The sequence below is a fragment of the Lytechinus variegatus genome, chromosome 16, assembly GCF_018143015.1.
Source record: "Lytechinus variegatus isolate NC3 chromosome 16, Lvar_3.0, whole genome shotgun sequence".
In the NCBI taxonomy this organism is placed as follows: domain Eukaryota; kingdom Metazoa; phylum Echinodermata; class Echinoidea; order Temnopleuroida; family Toxopneustidae; genus Lytechinus; species Lytechinus variegatus.
In genome coordinates this window covers 21713447-21735728 of record NC_054755.1, presented here as the reverse complement: position 1 = coordinate 21735728, position 22282 = coordinate 21713447, and the positions used below count along the sequence as shown (strand labels likewise).

Genomic DNA, 22282 nt, shown 5'->3' with positions numbered 1-22282 from the left:
CAAAAATGAAATATTGTATAATAAGAATGAAAAACAAAAATAAATTCATATTTCTCGGTAATATCAATCGATTGTCAGCCGTTTTGTCTGGAAAATACCATCCAAACTTCGATATACACACCCGGTTGCCATATCTAAGATAGCATTGAATTGAAAAAATAGTGAATGAGTGACATCCACTCTCTCTAACATATATACCTCGGTGTTGTGCATGTGTTTTTGTGAAAAAAAGCACAATTTGAAATGCCATCACTTCCTCATTTTGCATCTGATTTTGAAAAAAAATTCAGGGCTACGCTTGTTTCATATTTCTTTCAATTCAAATAAAATTTTTGTCTGGGTCTACTTCCTCTCCATCATGTTCAAGTTGATATTTGTTTAATTTATTAATCTTATCCAACTTTGATTAAAGGTTCGTCCAGGATAACAGACTGCACTGCTAAGAGGATAGGAAGGTGTAAATCAAATAAAGTCATTTCTCTTACATGTAATGGTGAGTTGTGCCCTTTCATTCTACCTTTTAATTTTTTCCATATTTAATAATAACAACAACAACAATATTAATAATAATAATAACAGTAATGATAATAATAACAATGAAAATAATAAAAAGAATGATCCTCAGAAAAATCGTAACAAAATGAAGCTGGTGGCGCACTATCCCAGAATATCATTCAAATCATGGCAATTTGCACGAGAAATATTACAAATGTGAACCAACATGAGCAGGGGCGGCGCCAAAATACTATGAGGGGCGGGGGGGGGGGGGGGGTTGTTGGCAACATAATCGTCTTTCCATTCATCAATTTGATGATAAACAGGGGTAGTGTATCGTCAAAACCTGATACCTCTTCTTTATACCATTCTTTCCCTTCTTTATTCACTTTAAAAGAAAAAAAAACAGTATTATGTAAAGAGGTCACCTCTTGGCTCATATTTCGTTCGCCCTTGAGCATCAGCATATTCTCAACTATATCTCGCACGATAAGAACGATCGATAAATTTCTTTTCATAATCCAGTCGTTTCTAGAGACGTGTGGTTAAAGGCCTGGTAACACCGCCCGAGCGTTGTTGGAGCGGTCGTGGAGCGGTAGGGAGAGAGGGTCGAATTTCGCACACAAAATTGGGGGAAAATGGGGGAAAAACAACAACAACAACAATCGAAATCGAAAATGGTGAACGGTAGCGAGCGGTGATAATTTTTTTCTCTCCGCTCCACGACCACTCCAACAACGCTCGGGCGGTGTGACCAGGCCTTAACGTTATGAAACACACCCCGGTTCAAAATACAATTTCCCTCTTGATTCGGCCTATCCAATTTCGTTTCGATTTCTAAGATTACTTTGGTATTTCCTCCTGTTTAAAGTACATAGCCATGTAGTCATTCTCGGGATAATAAAAAAGTTTTAAACTCTTAAGTGAAATTCTCTGCTTTACTACACTGTTAGAAAATTTAGCCTTAAAAGAAAAGAAGTTCTTGCAGCAGAGTCTCGAGAACACCTGTAATCTTACGAGATTGCGTAATCTTACATTATATCATGTAAAATTACGGGAAATTGGTATCTGGTGTATGGAACCCAACAAATTTCCTTAAATAAAACACCATTTTCTCCTTTTTAAACAGACCTGTTCTGTTAAATTGTAGAAAAATTCCTGTTTCATGAATTTACAGAATGATTCTGTTACTGCTTTCAGCAAAATATTTTTTTTTGTTTCAGTAAAATCAGGTTTTTTTTAACAGTGTAGCTGCTCGTAAGTTATGAAAAAGTAAAAGTAGATTTTGCAGGTAATATACATGTATATCATATGCGACACATGGGCATTGATCGTGTTTTCTTTTCGGGAGCGAAATCCGTCTTACACCTCAACCCCTATAATCACCACATGATACATCTCTCCCATGACAGGCGCTGGGATATTATAATAATAATAATGATAATAATAATAACAATAATAATAATAATGATAATAATAATAACAATAATAATAATAATGATGATAATAGCTGGATTTATAAAGCGATTTTTGCCTGAGGAAACAAAGCGCTGCTATTATAACCCCGTCTTTAGCTCATTCATTCATTCATTTATTAAATTTTTTCCAACAAAATTTATAAGCAGTAATAAATAAAATATAACATCAGAAAATACAAATGACATAAATATTCAAATAAACCAAAATATAAAGAATATACACCTGATACAGAAGATAATATATAAAAAATGTTGGAAAAACGGAGTGGTCCACTGAAAAGCAAAGCTTGTAAAGTGTGGACCACTCAAGACGAAAAAAAGTATAACACTTAAAACTATATGGGCCAAAAACAAGCGGCAATACAAAATAGATAATAGCTCGAGCCAACATCATCGGCGATCAGTGCATGCAAGGAATTCCTCCTGCCGGGTACCCATTCACCTCACCTGGGTCGAGTGCAGCACAGTGTGGATAAATTTATTTCTTAAGGGAAACACGCCATGGCTAGAATTCGAACCCACGACCCTCTGTTTCAAAGGCGAGAGTCAGAACCACTACACCACGACGTACCCATATATTGATGGGGTGGGGAAGGGGGATATAGGACCGTTGGAATGTGACGTCATTCCATTCTAGATAAAATATTAGGGGTATTATAAAAACCTCTCTTCTATTCTCTTCTTTTTACTATTTTCGTCATCGTTTTCTCCCCCTCTGTACCTACACGATAGTGTTGGAGGGGTGCAGTGGGAGGGAATAGCATACCTGAGGCCCATTTCATAATTTTATGTTACGATAACACATAAAGATAAAAGCTACTAAAATCCCTTCTATTTGATTGACTGGATGATAAATTTGTTATAGAAATTATGCATTTGTTATCATAACAAGTCTTTAACTGAAACGGGCCCTGATCCCTTTGGAACAGCCTCCGATTCCACTATAACGTCTCCTAAACTCAGAGGCGTAATGACCCCCCCCCCAAAAAAAAAAATAAAAATGAGGGGCACAGCATGGCGCATTTCTTTTTAGAAATGTCACCCTGGTCCCGGGCGAGCAAAAATTTGATACATTCTTGTTTTTTTTTGTTGTGGGGAGGGGGGGGGGGGGGGGGAGAGCTCCTATCCTCCATCCCCTTATATGTACACCAGCAATTTAATATTAAGAACATATATTCTCCAGATGATCGACAGGAAATGTAGTTTTGAAAAGACAGCTCTTATTGTTGTGCTTAATTAACTTCTTATGTGCACGCAAAATAAATTATTTATGTCAATATATCATAAATGTACTGTGTAATCACTTTTATCCAATTTCTCTGCTAGTTTTGACGAGCGGTCATTGTTTTAATTACTAATAAAATGAAAGAAACTATATCAACAAGGCAATGAATTATGTCCTCAAGCTCAGATGAAAACAATTACAAATGATGTTGAACTGATACCAACGAAACCCATGTTCGATTAATCTTATTATCTCAATCAATTAATGTATAAGTGCCAAGAATCAGAGACGGCGCAAAGGTATTTTGAAGAGGGGTAGGGAAGGAGTGCAAAACGACAAATAGGAGATATGATAAATTTCTTTTATCTCCACATGAAAAAGGGGTATTGTATATGATTTACTTTAAAAAGTTATATTTGATATTCTTATTTGTTAATTGTTTCTCCCCTTATCTCCCTCTATCCGTGTTTTATTTTTGGTACTTGTTTTCACTCACTTTTTTCAAAACACACACGCATATATGTATACATGTATATAATAATCAAACTAAATGAAGAATAGTCAAAGAATGCTCAAATATTCCACTTTAACTAGTTTCGTCTTTAATTCTTCAGAAAGTGAAATATTGATTCACAACAAATTCATACAAAAATTGCGCCCTAGCGCCATATATCAAGCATGTATACGCTGATGAGATGCGTTGCGTGGCAACGGAATCATTATGTTATCATCATTACGTAATTTACGTCATAATCTAAAACGCTATGATCAAAAGACGTAATTTACGTCATAATGTGAAGCGCTATGATCAAAAGATATTTCATTATTATTTACACCCATTAAAAGAATCAATGGTTAGTCCATTTCCATTTTTATTCTTTTTGAATAATGATATTAAGGTCTATTCAACTCCATGTATATATAAACAAATATATATATATTAACTCCTCAAAAAAGTTTGGAAATCAAACTTTGATCGATATCCCCGACTTGGTTTTAGTGAATATTAATGTGTCATTGATACCAAATAATGAATAGATCATTTATTTTCCTTAAAATAATACGCTACATGATATGATTATGGTTCACATTAAGGTGCAATGCTTTGAAATGTGGGGAAAGATCAAAATTCAAAAGTTGCAAGATGACACAATATTGAAAGTCTCTGTTCCCTTTTTCCGTGGTGATGAGTGAGTTTCTATGCGGTTTCTTTTGTAATCATGCACCTTTGCATCAACATTAACATGGAATCAAACACACCTCTGCAAAACCAAACACATAACAAACAAATACGTATGGGTATTTCAAACCACGACTTAAACCATGTTATCTCGCAGAGTCATCACTACCAGTCAAGGAAACTCCCGCTTTTGCGAGAGCGACAGAATCTCGAATAACAGGGATTTGTGGTCGCATGACGTAATCTTTTAGGATCTCACCGAATAGCTTTCCTGTACAAAGTGAATGGGTTTTTTTGACATACCCTCACTAAAAAATTCATATAAAAAAAGCACCACGGTGGCGGATTTTTATTTTCAAATATGTTAAAGAAAACTAAATTTCTCATCTATATTCCAAAAAATAGAATTCGCCACCGTGGTGCTTAGACGCTATTGAAGAAAGAAGACACATTTATGCTGAAAAAATGCAAGCAAAAGTTCTCGTAAGAGGTTAGTCTCTGCGTTCAGCCTTTGTGCCGCGATACTCCGCTGCATGTTGTAGCCGAACGTGGTGTGTGTGTACTGCGTGTACAAAGTGTGCATAGAGCTATGGTACTACCATGGACCTTCCATGATCATGCTGAAAGTTATTTTGGGTACGGCATTACGTAATATATGATAAGAAAGACTTGGAAAATATATTCGTTCCTATGGTAATAACCTCTAACCAGCTCTCCGGCGGTTTAGTGCTATGGAAAATGGACATGCAGTTCTCGATAATGTTCATAATCTAAACCATTGATCTCACACCTGTTCACTGCTAGCATGGATCATGTCGAATGGAGAATGGTCATGATCATAATGACATCATGATATTGCTTTTAACTCATCTGGGCTGGACGTTTGAGGGAAGTTTGGACATGGATCGAGCTGACAGGCAGACTTTTATAATGCACTTGATTTGGTGACCGCTAGCCCCAATACTTTGCAGTATGTTTGTTTTGAAGGTGAATACAGTATACTTTTTTCCAATTCGTTGGCTTCGTCAACCAGCCAATGATTGTTTTAGGACAGACCTGTATTCGGCATGTTTTGAAATTGCATATCGACTTAATAATTTCCATGACTTCCGCCGGCACTAGTAGTGGAAATAATATTATAATGTATTGATTATGGATTGTGCAGCAGATCATAAGCTGAAGATGAATGCTCAGGTGGAATTAACATGAAAGTTGGATATTACGGATATACATGACGGTGGATCCAAAAATATGGTCTAATTACGGTACATTTAACGTCCGGATTAAGGGTAAGTGATGAACGAAAATCAAATTGAATGCTTGACAATAAATAAGAGAGAGAAAAAGAGAGAGGGGGAGAGAGAGGCACATGTTTTAAAGATAACAATGTCCCGAACAATGCACGGTTGTATACACGCGTACACATTTTCACCGCTCTTACCGAGTGTTTCGCACACATACATAAGGGTCTGAAAACAGCCGAGAAAGACTACACAGGGCGAAGGTTTTCAGCGGTGATTCACGCTTCGGTGAACGCAACTATCTCGAAAAAGGGACTTTTCAAACGATCTCGGAAAACCGGGAGTTTCCCTGACTGACTACATGAACCACAACAAAACATCTAAAATAAGAAGCAGGGGCTCGATTTGAATGGGTTTTAACTCTATTGACGTGGACAAAAGAATCATGTTCTTTTTTTACCCTTCATTACTATTTCTGCTCGCTTTGCAGTTTTTCAATTCAGACCTCATTCAACACTTTTGAATCCTGCATGATTATAACAAGAATGGTATCATTTTAAAGAAGATTTACTGATCTATTGAATAATATCAAATATGCATAGTGTAAAATCGGGAGATGGGAGAAATTAATGGCCAAACTCAGATTTCCAAACTTTTTATGAGGGGTTTATATATACACTGTTAAAACGACCGTGATTTTACAGAAAATGGAAGATTTTGTAGAAAGCAATAACAGAATCATTCTGTAAATTCTAAAAACAGGAATTTTCTGCAATTAAACAGAACAGGTCTGTTTAAAAAGGGTAAAAGGGTATTTTTGATATCTAAGGAAGTTTGTAAGAATTCCATACACTAAATACCAATTTTCTGTAAGATTACGCAAACTGGTAAAATTACTGGTGATCTCGAGACTCTGCTGCAGGAACTTCTTTTATTTCAAGGATAAATTTTCTAACAGTGTATATGTATATATATTGTGACGGAATCGCTCGGCGGGGCGGGTGGTTCGGTCCGCCGGCAGCTCGCTCTTGTCAGGATGCCTGCCGCCGGCGGGTGTGTCGCCACGTCGATTTCCAAACTTTTAGTCGTGGATCCGTTTGGCAGAAATATACTGCCGCAGTTGACACTTGCACACGCCTCGATCCTGTCAGTACCACCACCAGGCAACCTCCAGACGGCTACACTCTTTGTTATCAGCTCCAAAAGCTCACCCGACCATATGCATCTGATTCCTGTAGTTAAGCTCTCTCGACCATAGGTATGGGTTTCTCTGTAGTTAAACTCCTACGACCATACCCATGGACTCTGTTAATGTCCTCCGTCGTCTGCTTCCGACCAGCTACTACGTGACGTCTGTTCAGTACAGCAACCACGTCTGCTCCGTACTGCAACCACGTCTGAATTCCGTACTGCAACCACGTCTGTTCAGTACGCGACCACGTCTGATACCGTACTGCAACAACGTCTGTTCAGCACTGCAACCACGTCTGTTCAGTACCACGACCACGTCTGAGTCCGTACTGCAACCACCGACATCTGTTCAGTACTGCAACCACGTCTGTTCAGTACCACGACCACGTCTGAGTCCGTACTGCAACCACTGACATCTGTTCAGTACTGCAACCACGTCTGTTTAGTACCACGTCTGAGTCCGTACTGCAACCACTGACATCTGTTCAGTACTGCAACCAAGCACGTCTGATTCCGTACTGCAACCACGTCTGTTCAGTACCGCAACCACGTCTGTTACCGTACTGCAACCAGTAACCTCTGTTCAGTACCGGAACGACGTCTGGTTCTTCGACCATATGTATGGGTCCTTCTGCAGTCAGGCTCTCACGACCACATCCATTGGCTCTGCTCTACTTGTAGTTTTCCCCGTTGTCTGCTCCGGACCTCCGACCGTCCCAGAAGGAACTGGTCCAGTTCCACTGGACCAGTTAGACCAGTATAATTTTAACTGGTAACTCTGGAAATTGGAACATTACTGGTCTAACTGGTCATACTGGTCCAGTTAAAATTTTACTGGTCCAGTTAAAAATTAAACTGGTCTTGAAGTACTGGAATTTTATACTGGTCTTGTTTCTGGTGGTTGTTACTGGTCTCAATGGTCTTCATACTGTTTTCATTGGTCTTCATACTGGTCTAACTGGTCCTCAAACTGGTCGAACTGGTCCTCGTACTGGTCTTACTGGATTAGTTTATTACATGCATTTGGTTTGTTATATACCATGTCCAGATAAATGTGATGGAAAAGATGGTTAGTAAATTAATCTTTCTGCTGTTATTTTGAATGTGATGTATAAAATTACACATTTTCATTGTGAATTAGTTCACACAATTATTTTGAAGGTTTTCAAACAACAATGAGTGCTATTGCAAAGATATTCCATTCAAAATCCTGATTTTTCTTTAAAAAACAGGAAATATGCAGATGAGGTGAACCACGTGATCAGCATCATCAGAATTTAATTCTGATGTTGCAATACCAGTAATTTACTGGTATTGCAATTGTTTGAATTGGTCTCCAGTTCATTTTTACTGGTCCAGTTAAAAATCAACTGGTCCAGTAAACATATACTGGAAACCAGTAAAAATCTACTGGAAACCATTTATTGGACCAGTAACATCAGTTTAATGAAAAACAATTTAACTTGTATTACTAATTGCTTCAACTGGAATGCAATTGTTTGAACTGGTATCCAGTTAATTTTTACTGGTCCAGTTAAAAATCAGCTGGCCCAGTAAAAATATACTGGAAACCATAATAATTATACTGGAAACCAGTAAAAAAAAATTACTGGTCTAACTGGTTTTTCCTTCTGGGGTCTGCTTCCAGACCAGCAACCATCCGCTCCAGACGAACCCGTCTGCTCCGGACCACCAGCCGTCTGCTCCAGACTCCGAACCGTCCGCCTCCAGACCAACCAGACTACCAAAAGAGCAAGCCCTGGTATAGTCCCTTGCTGGCGTGCAAAAGACCCAACATACAAGGAAATCTAACCACAGTCGTCGCCTAGGATTCTAGGTTTTCCCGTGGAAAGACATGCGAACGATGATATAAATCATTTCGATCGCATCCACCAACTTTATTTATTGGATAGCGAATCCGAATCGATCTGCATACTTTACGTGCAATGCACCCCGTGGGCGCCGTATTTTAACAGACCATCGGCAAAGCCTCACGAGTACACCAACTTACTGTACTAAACCATTAATATACAATATCTGTTACAGTTAACCTCTCTAAAAATCTTAAAACAGCTATAACTTTGCTCTCCGAAACCGGATATGCATGAATGACATATCAAATTAAAGCATTCATTTAGATCAAGCTAGTGAGAACCATAATAATCAGTTAAGCATCTCCAGGAAATTGTTATTCCATAAAAACGGTTCAAAACATGCATAACTTTCAATGTCTTATCTACGTCGTTATTACTGTAGAAACATGCATGTAATATCGCCAGCTACGACAAAATCTTTATAAATCAACAAAAATAATTTCCTAACACGAAATAAACCCCATTTCGTGACAATATATATATATATATATATATATATATATATATATATATATACACATATATAAACACACATATTTATATACACACGTTTATATACTTATATACATCCTATTTCCATTTTTTCACTATCTCTTGCAGCTAACCCACTCGGACCGTTTGACATTTCATGGTCCGTATTCACCATATCACTAACCAGTGCCACGGGATTCCTTTTCTTCATGTTAATGGTGTCTCTTTCGGTTCATATCTGCAAATGCTGTAGGCGGAAAGGGCATTCAGAGGTATATTTTCTATTGTAAAAAAATCTCTCTAAACGCCTGCTCAAGAATGGGTCAAATCAGGAGATAAGAAGTGCAAGAATGATCTTAAGTAGCAATCAGATGAAGACAACAAAACTTAGGTGGCTGATGACATAAAAGTACCACCGAAATAGAATACAATGAAAAATAAATGGAATAAATTATTGAATTAAAAATGATAAATGGATTACAGAAATTAAGGAAACAAATAACCCAAAAGAAATAAATGAATAAATAAAATGGAGGAGGCATTGAAAGATCTTTGGATTGTACTCCCTGAGCCCATCATTCAAGTTAAAAAACCCCTGCTATTTGTTCGTTTTCAATTAATAGTTAAAATGCAAATTAAGTAAGAATGATATTCAATACATCGATATTTCATGAATAATGGATGGAACTAAAGAAAGCAAAAGTTGTAATTACATTTCTATTACTTGATTTGAACAGGTACTTGTAACCTATGTCAATAAAGACAAGTCGTCTTTTCGGAGAGGTCAATCAATTAGAAGTCGTACAGCAGACGCCGATATCTTGTCGCAACTTCCGACGATATCCTACGACGACGTCGATAAAGATAGTCCCTGCGGCGACTTCCGTCGGGAGAAAGAATTCAGGAGCTCCGCTGAAGGACTTTACATGGATATCCCGGATTGCACGTTTATTCAATCAAAGGGCAAATCTGACATGTCTGTTGATCAGATGTACCAGGTGGACGAAGAAGGATACGCGAAGCCGCGCAATGTGATTGGAGGAACGACATCGGTAAGGATACCCGAGATTGGTCCAATCACAGACTACCTTATCGGTCACGTGGACAGACCGATGAAGAAGCCAAAGCCGACACCGATTCCCCGCTCTCGGAAGGAAGGCAAATCCTCAACGGATGAGGTCGAGTGAATAAATGCCTTAGTCACACCGATGCATCGAGACGCCAAACCAACCGATAATATGCCATTGGTATTAACGTTGTAACTTTTATCGGTCTGGAGTCGATTTCGCCAGTGTGACTGAGTGCAAGGGACATGATGTTATGGAGGATTCAAAGACATGTCTTACAACTCAAGAATCCACTTTCCAACAGTGACTTTGCAATGGTTGATTTATAGGTTGATATGGACTCTGATAGATGAAGCGCAATTTCTTGAAGAGTTATGACACTTCAATGACATTTCTTGAGATCAACCGTCTATACAGTCGGAGACCCTTGCTCAATTTGTCAAAACAACTTTTTGACCGTTAAATTGTCTTTGTAATTTCTGTATATTAAAGATACATGGGAAAAGTAGTGAATGTAGCTATTACTCACACTCACATTATTTTGGTTGTTTAATTTTAGATTGAACATGAAAACATTACAAAATTCTATTATTAAATTTGCCTTATACTCCGGATCCCGTTCTTACAACTGTCAAGACTGGATGATATCGATATCTTTTTCATATAATAGAGAAGAAAGAGAATGCATAGAGGCGATGGTTATATTAATCTTTTCGAACAGAGGATATATATCATGTATTATACATATCTAATCACTTTTCACGCCTGCGCATGCATACCCATTTGGAAAGATTATAAGCATCTCTGGTAAGTATCATTTGAGTGTACAAACGCCTTTTCTTTCACAGACAAAGTTTTCAATCTCCTCCTTGTATGTTACGTTATGGCAAATGTAGTGTATGGATGATATTCCCAACAGAATAAAAAAATGAAATGAGCAATGCATATGTTTCAATACTCTTCCTAGCACTTTGAATAGTCTCCCCATCTAGATCCGTTCATGTCGCTCAGTGCAATGATTAAAAAACAAGCTTAAAACCTTTTCATTTTCTCAACAACTACATCCATTTTATATGTATGCTGTTATCAATTTGGGAGTAGAACTATTCATCGTTAGTTTACATTGTAGAACGATTCATAGATGATATTTACATAGAAAAACGCTGTAAAAATGTTACAATGTATGTATGCATGAAATCTGAAGAAATCAATAAAAGATCAAATCAAAGCAATTGTTTCAAGGAATGTTCTTTGATCACTGACCTCACGCAGAGTAATCCACAATCCTCACGCACGTAAATTCACTACCCTCACGCATACAAATCCATCACTCTCATACACATAAACCCGACAACCCCGCGCACGTACCACCTCATATGAAATTCATATCGCCATAACCCCCACTTACCTCACACACAATTTCATATATCATCACCCTCCCAAATACACATATGATAATCAGGATCTCATTTATCATTAATCGTCAAGTGGGGCGTGTGTTTTCGGTCACATATTTGTTTTTTGTAAAGAAAATTTATAAGTCCACTAAACAGGCAATTTTCTTTTGGACATAAGTGAGCATGATAATGTTGTTTGGTGACGCCCCCAATTCCGCCCTATACAATCGCACAACTTTGGTTTAATTGGCTTAATGGAAACTCTTTACTAATCATGAGTTTATCTATGAAAATTGTAAGCATTACGATAAGATATTAATTGCCATGGCTATCCGGACTGGGGACGTCCACGGTCGTAGGAAGTCCTCGGTTGATGGGGTAAAAGTACAAATGTGTACCTAGAAGTAGGTAATAATAACCCCCACACACCCACACCACTGACAAACACACATTTACACCCATCTTTACAGAGACATTTAAATACTTGCACTCTCTCTATATAGTTTGCCCCTCCCCCGCTGCAAACACAAAGAATCCACCATTGTACGATTATTGTTCATATAAATCATTCAAATTCATATTTTAATCGAACCGTAAATAATAGTGAGAATATACCCGTACCGATATTGATTAATTACTCTATCATTCTACAAAATTTAAAAGGTCAGCTAAATGGCCCATTTCTCATTCGTGTGGGTAATATGTTGTAAACATGACCTGAATAAATTGCGCTCAAAAAACAACATTATTTTATTATTTTATTCTACATACATGTGTTATGATAAGAACCAGGACGAATACCTTTAAAGACTATGCAAAATTTTATTTGTTCCTTCCTTTATGTTTTTTTTATCCATAATAACAATATTCAATACACATTAAAGTTCGGTATCAAAAATTCCTTTGTAATTTCAACTATTTCTTTGAGAAAAAATGAAAATAATACGATTATAAGTACAAACAAGTTATTTAGGCTGCTTACTACAGAATCTAAATTTACCCTCTTTACAAAATACCCTGCAAAAAAATAGTGATATTCCCTGTCTACTTTTAAAAGAACTCAAAAATATCCTGAACACGAAACAGATTCGGCATGCCTAATACATTTCTGAACTCTTTACATCCTTTACATCGATTAAAAAAATATAATGAATAATGCTGCTGAATACATTTAATAACAATTCTATGCAATACTGCGTTTAATACAGAGCTACACTCTCAAATTATGCAGGGTCCAGCAAGGCTAATTATGATCGGGCGCTCAAGCATTCAATTATTTGTTTCCCACCGAGTACACATTACTCCACAAGAGAGTGACATATCCAAATAACGCCCTGTTACGGTGGGATCTGAACCCTGGGTCTTGTGGCTCACTATTAGGAGACTTATTCACTGAGTCACAAAGCAAAAAACAGACCACTTCCTTATTAATATTAATTCATTTTTTGTGTATGATAGACATAACACTTCCCTGAGAGCTAATTGGAAAATAGAGAACACCATATGTTCACCCGATCATGCCGATACCACTAAGATTAAAAAAATATAAAACTAATCCATTTTAACATTTCACATTTCTTATACATTTTTTTGATATTATAGTTTAAGCATAATATACAACACAAGAACTTTAATGGAATCAGTCATTTAAAAAAAGAAAGAGGAAAATTCATTACCTTCCATGGCCTGCCTACTCCCTCTCTCTCTCTCTCACACACACAAACACACACTCTTTCTCTCTCGCTCATCCTTACTCTTTATACATACAGCGACGTCACCGTCCACACACCCCTTTAACTAGCAATATATATGGAGAAGTAAACATGAAATTATAAAAAATTAAGATAAGATAATATATTAATTCGTCTTTCTTTCTGCAGATCTCTTACAAGTGTGATTTCACTTTCTACAGATGCAAATCAGTTAATCATAAACTATTGTTACAGTAGAAAAAGAAACACAGCAAATGACGAATGACGTTTTGAACGAAAGACCAGGAGAACCCCTGAAGAAGCAGGGCTTGTAAGGCTAAGGGTCTCCTTTGTGTCAAGCACATGGCTAAATAGTATTCAGTGTATACATGTTATATCCTTAAAACTAAAAGAATAAAACTATACAATGCCAAAAACTGAATGTACAATTATTAAGAGTAATAAACTTACAACAATATTATTAAGTGATATAACATGGAGGTAGAAATAAATTTGGATAACATGACATGAAAAAAAAGGAAGAAGGTAAGAATCAATCATAAGAGCAAAGTAAAAATAAGACATGACAAATGTAAAAGAAACACCAGAAAATAATACAAAAGGGGAAAAAGATGGGCTGACCTTCAGCAAAAGCATCCAGTTAGACAAGATACAAGATGAATAGATATTGATATATAACATTCCCCATGTCTTCTATACATTTTTATAGGCTTGAAAAGTAAAATAAAGTAGTAAATAAAAGCATATCCTAACCTACAGCAATTCACAAATAACAATTTAGAAGAGAACCTTTAAGTACACGCTGAAAGGTATAAATGCTTACCAATTTTTTATATTTGATTTGAGAGAGTTCCAGAACTTACAATTGTCCTAAAAGCAAAGCTTGTACGTAACTTGGGTAAGTGGAATGCAGAAGCATTTCGTGTATAATGCTTGTGTATGTCACTATTTTTCATGAAAATTGTAACCAGAGCTAGTGGCATGATGCCTGCATTGTATGCATACATTAGAGTAACAAGTTGAAAATCATAGATATCTTGTAATTTTATAATTCTATGCTCATAAAAGCGAATTAGTGTTGAATATATCATACAAAGAATATCAGTAGAGAAAATGGATTTCAATTTGAATATTACACCACTATTTTTTTATAATGTCTTACAGAGATGATTTACATGGGTTTTGCAAATCAGTTTTTCATCTATGTGCAACACCAGAAACATTGTCGGCTTTAATCTATCTATCAAGACATCATTAGAAAGCACATCACTTGGAACTTCTCTAATCGTGTTGCTAAAGAGCAATTTGTTTTCTGCAAATTTAGCGATAATTCATTTTCTTGAATCCACAAAGTTTCTTTCCTCAAATCACTATTAACCGTTTTAATGGGTTTTAGGGTTTCTGTCAGAAAACACAACCATTAGCAAAAAAAAAAGAAAGATAAAATATCAGAGAAATAATGACACACATTGAAATACACAATACATAATAACGGACCAAGGAGAGATCACTGGGGAACACCACAAGCATAGGCGGCGGAAGCGGGGGGGGGACGTGTCCCCCCCTAAATTTTGTTTTGATAACCTTTTTTTTTTTTTTTTTTTTTCTTTGCTTGTCAATTTTTTTCCTGCGTCCCCCCCTAAATTCACGTGGACCCCCTTGACACGTGTGTTGTCCCCCCCTAAAATTTAGGTTGATGACCTTTTTTTTTTTTTTTTTTTTTTTGCTTCTCAAAAATTTTTGGGGCGCTTGTCCTATTTTTTACATGTGTCCATCCCAAAATTTCAGGTGGACACCCCCTAAATTTATTGGCTTCCGCCGCCAATGACCACAAGTGACATTCTGTAAGTCCGACTCTACCCCCTTTATCGAGACAAGTTGTTTCCTGTCAGCTAAGTAACTCTTGAACCAGTCCAATGCTGAACCCCTGATATCATAAGGTGATAACTTGCCAATAAAAATATAATGATCTACTGGGTCAAAAGCTTTTGATTAATGAAAATTAAACCAATTGTATGCATCTTTTTGTCTATGGATTGTGATATTTTATATCAATAAAAATGTAGCAAGGTATGGGTGGTGGTATGTTTCTCGCGAAAGCCGAACCGAAATTTAAAAAATATATTATTCTTGTTGACAAATTTCAAAGTTCGAACATAAATCACTTTCTCAAGAATCTTTGATAATGCAGTAAAAAGAGAAATAGGTCTGTAATTAGTAAAGCATTGGGGGTCTCCTTCCTTGAAAATGGGCACGACCTTAGCAATTTTCATGTCAGCAGGAACTTCCCCACGTGACATTGATAGATTGAAGACATGAAGTAGGGGTTGAATAATTCCTAATATAATTTCTTAAAGTTGTTAGTAACTCCGTCATAACCAGCACTTTTCCCGTTTTTAAGAGATTTCACAATGGTAAGCAATTCTTCCCGAACTACTAGTAAGAAGAATAAACTTCTACCATTTTGTTCGTTCATAAAATCTCTGTAAGTCTGCCGAGAAAGTGTCACTTCCCGTGAAAGGTTTGGATCAATGATGCAAAAGTAATCATTAAAATTGTCTAGTATAATATTCCTTTCTTCCACCAAATGACCGTTTATTTCAATACTCTTTATATTAGACATTTTTTCCTTTGACTTAAATATTTTCTTAATCACTTTCAAAGTTCCCTTGATATCGCTTTTTGTTGCCTGAAGTTGGGTGCGATAATAATGGCTTCTTTTGCATTACTTAGGATTGAAGTAAGCGTATTTTTGTAATTTACATAACTTTTACGTGAACCTTCAGTTCCACGCACTTTATACGAATAATACAACTTTTTTTTGTGTGTAAATTGATCTAAACAAACCCATGGCATAAGAGGAAAGTTTTTGCGATTTCTTCTACTTTGATTAATAAATCAAGGATATTCAAGATCTACTACGTAGTAGGAATATCAGTAAACGTACTTGGGGGTCTCAGTGTATGATTTCTATGCATTTAATCTAATGAAATTTGCATTATATAATATAAATGCCAATCTGATCTTTTTGACGTGAAAATAATAAAAAAATCCCGGTGTTCTATATAAAAACAAAGATTTTTTTTTGTCACTGTGTCCAACGCATTTTCACTTTTAGAAAAAACCAATGGTTATCATTGATTAGAGCAAGACGAGTTTTTCTTTTATAAAGAGCATACGTAATTATCAATTAATTTCTCAATATATTTCATGAAAGTCATAAAACGTACACCTATTCATCTATCTATTAATTCATTTTTAACAGTATTGTCAATGTATTAATCAGTCTGTTCATTTAATTATTCAAACATATTCATTCAAGATTTAAAGATTAGTAAGAAATTTCTTTTACCTCATGGACCTGGTAGTGTATCGTGCTACGAAATATTTTCCACTTCTATTTAGTATAATGATTTAAATCATATAAAACTCAGTTTCTATATAGTTCACCAATATAATTTAGCAGCATATAGTCAATTCATGTAATATACAAATTCAATGATATAAATGATGATGGTAATTGATATCAACAAATGAGTTTAAAAGATATGGATGACACGACTACTTTCTCTCAAAATGTGAACTTCATTGATGTGTATATATTATATATATATATCCAGATGTCTTAGTCTAAAGGCCTCTACTCTCCCTTTATGACGTTATTGCAATGACATAAAATTTGGCCCCCCCAAAAAACAAACAAACAATAAAATAGAGAAAAAATTGGAAAAGGAGAAGAATTTATGATCAATATCGCAATAAAATTCTAAGGTCAGCTTTTTATACAAAAACTACCGAGGAAAGTTTCTACGATCTACCAGGGGAGGGGGAAACTTTGGTGGCAGTCCCAAGTATTCCCCGGATGAATAAAGGTTATTTGCTGATCGAGCAACATTACGCATTTCAACATTCTCATGGACTCTGTTCTCAACGCAATAAAAAAAATCCTCGCTCACCGCGCTCTCATATGTTTATATAATCATTTTTATATAATCGTGTTTATATATTTAATCTTGTTTATAAAGATACAAGATGTTCAGAAAACTAGATAGTCAGCAGCCGCCCCCCCCCCCCCCTTGCCATGAATCACGGGAGCCACTGCTTGGAGACTTACTTTTACCTTACGATTGAATCATTTAACTGTTTACTTATGACGTCAGAATATCTGCATAGTAAAAATATAACGAGGTCGGACTTCACACTTAACACTTTCTCTCATGGTGACATTTTTCAAGTCATGAAACCTTTAAAGAATTATTTAAGACGAGCACGACACTTTATCATCACATGTATTCCGACCGGGAGTTACCTGGGGCTATGTAGGGGCGGAAGAAATTGCCCTTGTCGCTATTATGCCGAAAGACACCACCTTCGCGTCTTGGACTAAATGACGATAGACGAACTGGGTCATCTCTCCTCAACGCCTACGTATTAGAAACAGTGAGATAATATCAGTGAGGTGATAACAATTGCCATCTTCCGATATTGATACCTGTATGGCTAACTTTCCTATTTTTATTTTTTTAAGGTAGGAGAAGAACATAAAGAGAGAGAAAAAAATCGCCTTTAAACAAGGCAGCTAGAATACTACAGAGCTGTTTTATCAGCAAGATTAATACAAAACACAGCCATATTTAATCAAACTGAAACATACTTAGATTAGTGTTGGCTAAAATGTAAGAGACATTCATCATAAAGATATTATGTTGAAATGGATGAGGTTTAAGGCATAAAACCTAATCTAATTGAGATTAATTTTCATTAATTGCGTTAATTAAAACTGCAATCATTGAGTGTTAAATAATAGGCATAACAATAGATAAACACTTCCTTTAATTGATAAATATACTTACTTCCTCTTTGAAGTTCGTTCTTCTTATAGCAATGAGACAGCATAAGAAAAATACGACAACAAGAACACAGGCTCCCACAGCAAGCCCAACCAATCCGCCCACACCCAGCACGCTACCAGCGGAAGTGAATTCTGAAAATAAAATAAATCTTCCCAAAGTAATGATAATGATGATGATGATAATAATAATAATTATAACGATAACAATAAAAACAGTAATATCAATAATGATAATAATAACAATAATAATGTATTCATTATATCCTACTTATATTAAATTCTGTGTGCTGATTTAACTAGCATTATGCGATCAAAGATATTTTTCACTATTTTGCGACGATGTTGAAAATGAACGCCCACTGAATAATAAACAAATATATCAGGCTTTGAGAAAGTGTAGTGGAATTATTCATCCGTAGATGGTCTAGCAATTACTATGTATAATAGTACATAGTAGTAATAGTGAAAATAGTATATTTGCCAGTCCAACCGAGGATTAATAATTTCCACTATGCTTTCTAATGAAACGCCTGATATATTTGTTTTATAGCCTACTTTTAGTAATTTATAACCCAAATTTATGCGCTGCGCTTGCAAAGTCCGGTTAGGCCTACTTGTGTTGAATTACCTACTTTTCTCTGAGCCATGGCGCTCAACGGAACGCAGATTAGTGCCTGCGCCGACGCATCATGGGACTTGCCCGGGAGAGAGAACTCGCTGGCCGGTGCGCCCGAGAATTTAGCTAAATATCAAGCTTTCTGAAATAATGACATCAGAATATTATTATAGCGAAAATAAATATCGAGGTCTGACGCCACACAACAGATAGTTGAAATATATTTCGTCACATGATGCTATTTGAACCAATCACTATACAGGATTCAATCTATGTAGGATATCAAATTTTCTATTCCGTGACGTCACGGATAGAATAGTGCACTATTCCATCATTGACGTCACAGATCATCACGGTGTAGGCACTAATACGCGTTAAGCGCTTCGAGTGCGTGGCTTCAAGAAAAGTAGGTTAGTCAGGGCAGCGGGTTATTTATCTTTGATTAAGATAAGTTCAGAACGACTTTAAGAACAACTGGTGATCCTTTCTTTCGGTAAATAGCATTCACCATTGTTCATTGGTTTTGCGCGGAAGAAAGATTCACCAGTCGTTCTTAAAGTCATTCTTAACTTACGAACAGCTTTATGAAGCATATATTTGTATAATTTTCATAATAATATATTATTACTGTTATTGCTATTCTAAAATTATTATCATTAGTTGAAATAGTATTACACTGCGCTTTTCCCAAAATGGCCCAAAGCGCTTACAACAAGAAAAATGAATATGCCAAAGTAAAATATACATTTTGCAGTCCTAGCACTCTGTATTGTACAAAATAAATGTCTTTAAGTCCATTTTGAATGAGAGACAGATGGTGATTGTCTAAATATTCCAATATTATGAAGCAGTTACAGTTAAAGTCCTATCCTCAGCCAGTTTCCGTGTGATTTTGTACTTGAGATAAAGTTGTTCAATGGTGCCTCATACATTTCTGCTAGGGGAGCATAGGGTAAAGCAATCTTTTAGATATTGAGGTGCCTGTTCAACGGATTTGAAAACAGAAGTGACCTGAAAACAAATCAATGCCTATTAATAGTGTCAATTGCAATTATATAATGTAGTGGTGAATTCTAGTAAAAATTCTAGAATCATAGTAATGAATTAAATAACAAACAAGTGGAATGCCTCTGGCCGTCTCACCTGCATCACGCGGTTCAATATAGCAGCAGTGCTGACTTTGAATACTACTCTAACTCGCACAAGATGTTCAGTGATACATGGTTACTCTTATGTCCACTTTTTATGAACTAGACCAATAAACTTACAGAGATATGATGGTTATTCAACAAAAAAAACCCAACATGGCCAAAGTTCACTGACCTTACATGACCTTTGACCTTGATCATGTGACCTGAAACTCGCACAGGATGTTCAGTGATACTTGATTTTCAAAGTTATGATGGTAATTCAACAGATACATCCAATTCGGAGAAAGTTCATTGACCTTTGACCTTGGTCATGTGACCTGAAACGCGCACAGGATGTTCAGTGATACTTGATTACTCTAATGTCCAAGTTTAATGAACTAGACCAATAAACTTTCAAAGTTATGATGGTAATTCAACAGACACCCCCGATTCGGCCAAAGTTCATTGACCCTAAATGACCTTTGACCTTAATCATTAGACCTGAAACTTGCACAAAATGTTCAGTGATGCTTGATTACTATTATGTCCAAGTTTCATGAATCAGATCCATAAACTTTCAAAGTTATGATGGGAATTCAACAGATATCCCCAATTCGGCCAAAGTTCATTGACCCTAAATGACCTTTGACCTTGGTCATGTGACATGAAACTCTAATAGGATGTTTAGTAATACTTGATTAACCTTATGGCCAAGTTTTATTAACTAGGTCCATATACTTTCTAAGTTATGACGTCATTTCAAAAACTTAACCTCAGGTTAAGATTTGATGTTGACGCCGCCGCCGCCGTCGGAAAAGCGGCGCCTATAGTCTCACTCTGCTTCGCAGGTGAGACAAAAACGAATTAATGGAGCTCACTGAGAAAGTGGAGTCAAAGGGGATAGACTCCAGCGAGTCAAAGAGTGGAAGTGACTGCGATGGTAAGTGCGAATAGGGAGTTTTGCAATCCAAACGGAGCGGATTCTACAACATAGAAAAATCTATTGTCAAAAGCCCTTCATGATAAAGCAGTCTTTGTCGAAAATTGGTGAGTCAAAACTGCATATTTGTCCTGGTATCAGGCCAACGACATATTTGAAATTTTTCGTTAGCTTAGAATCTTACGACCATAAGCTGTCCCGGTTCACGAATTATCGACAAAGACCACTCAACTGCACTGTGATTAGACGGGCAATTTCAATATATTTTCTGTGTTGTAGATTTCGTTCCCGTTGCTATTGCAAAAACCCACTGACTGGATGTAATTGTGTGAGGCAGGTGAGAATTTACGAGAGTAAAAGTGTGACCTAAGAGTGAAAGTGGATGAAATATGTGAATAATAATAATTATAATTATATTTGCTTATATAGCGCTGAATACTTACTTTGTCAGAAGCCTCTAAGCGATCTACAGTATATGCAGCATAATTACCCTGGCTTTAGCATTGCAGCTGTTACGCACGCTGCGTTTCAAGGAATAAATTCCTGCCAGGTACACATTTACCTCACCTGGGTTGAGTGCAGCACATTGTGGATCAATTTCTTGAATAAGTGTTAATTTGTGTGGGTGATTAAGTTAGAGCGAAAATCAGTGAGATAATAAGTGTAAGTGAATAGTGAGAGGGTAATTATGGGAAAAATATTACTTATCACATTGATAGGTCTATATAGGGGGTCGGTGCTAAGTTTACTTTTCTTAGTTTTCTAGTATATCTTTAGGCATTTTATTTAATCTTCATTTGCTTTATTGGTTTGTATATATTTTGTAGGTTGTTGTTGACAAAAACGAAGATTTGTAAATGTTGTATTTATTTAGCACAAGTTTATGTAATTCATTTTGGATGAAATCCTTACTAAAAACATTGAAAAAATTGAGAGAATGTGCGTGAATTGGTTCTGATCAATTTGGCAAATGCAGGAGTGCAAGTGAGGGCTAGAGAGAGTAAAGTGGGAGTGCATTAATAAGTGTGAGAAAGGAAGAGTGAGCGAGAATAAGTGGGAGAGTAAGTGTGCATGCATGAGCGTAAGTGGTGACAGAATGAGTGTTAGGGCGAGTGAGAATGAGGGTGAATGAGTGTGAGGGCGAGTGTATGAAAGTGAAAGGGTCAGTGATATTGATAATAAGTGTGTGTAAATGGTTTTTCAGAGTGCTTTTTGAGAATTATTGTGAGGGCGAGTGAGAATCCAAGGATGTGTGAGAGTGAGTGAGAGATTACCTATGCGTGGATCTGAGTGTGGGTAATTGTGATAATGAGTGGAAGGGCAAGTGAGCGTAGGCGAGTGAGAATGTGAGTGCAACAGGTGAGAGGGGGTGTACGTAAATGAGTGTGAGTGTGAGGTTGGTGAGAGACAACG

General features: G+C 36.4%; 2 protein-coding genes across 2 annotated transcripts in view; one reads left to right on the top strand and one right to left on the bottom strand.

Moving 5' to 3' along the window:
- The first annotated feature begins 417 nt into the window (after positions 1–417).
- Positions 418–11495, top strand: LOC121429915. Its single transcript, XM_041627177.1, has 3 exons — positions 418–493; positions 9285–9427; positions 9893–11495. Exons 2-3 carry the CDS (start codon positions 9365–9367, stop codon positions 10340–10342), a joined length of 513 nt encoding a protein of 170 aa, XP_041483111.1. The 5' UTR covers positions 418–493; positions 9285–9364; the 3' UTR covers positions 10343–11495.
- A 6119-nt stretch (positions 11496–17614) lies between these two features.
- The window catches only part of LOC121430281 (hyalin-like), a 72041-nt gene continuing 67373 nt past the window's right edge, over positions 17615–22282 (bottom strand). The window contains exons 25-26 of the mRNA XM_041627558.1: positions 18185–18315; positions 17615–17755 (exon numbers count right to left, since the gene is read on the bottom strand). Of these exons, the coding sequence (XP_041483492.1) occupies positions 17615–17755; positions 18185–18315 (272 nt within the window). The remainder of the gene's footprint in view (positions 17756–18184; positions 18316–22282) is intronic.

Bases quoted from the DNA above. Each gene is read 5' to 3' on its own strand.
- LOC121429915 (XM_041627177.1), top strand. From the start codon at position 9,365: ATGTTAATGGTGTCTCTTTCGGTTCATATCTGCAAATGCTGTAGGCGG. The intron at 9,428-9,892 runs GTATATTTTCTA...TGATTTGAACAG, and splicing joins GGCGGAAAGGGCATTCAGAG to GTACTTGTAACCTATGTCAA.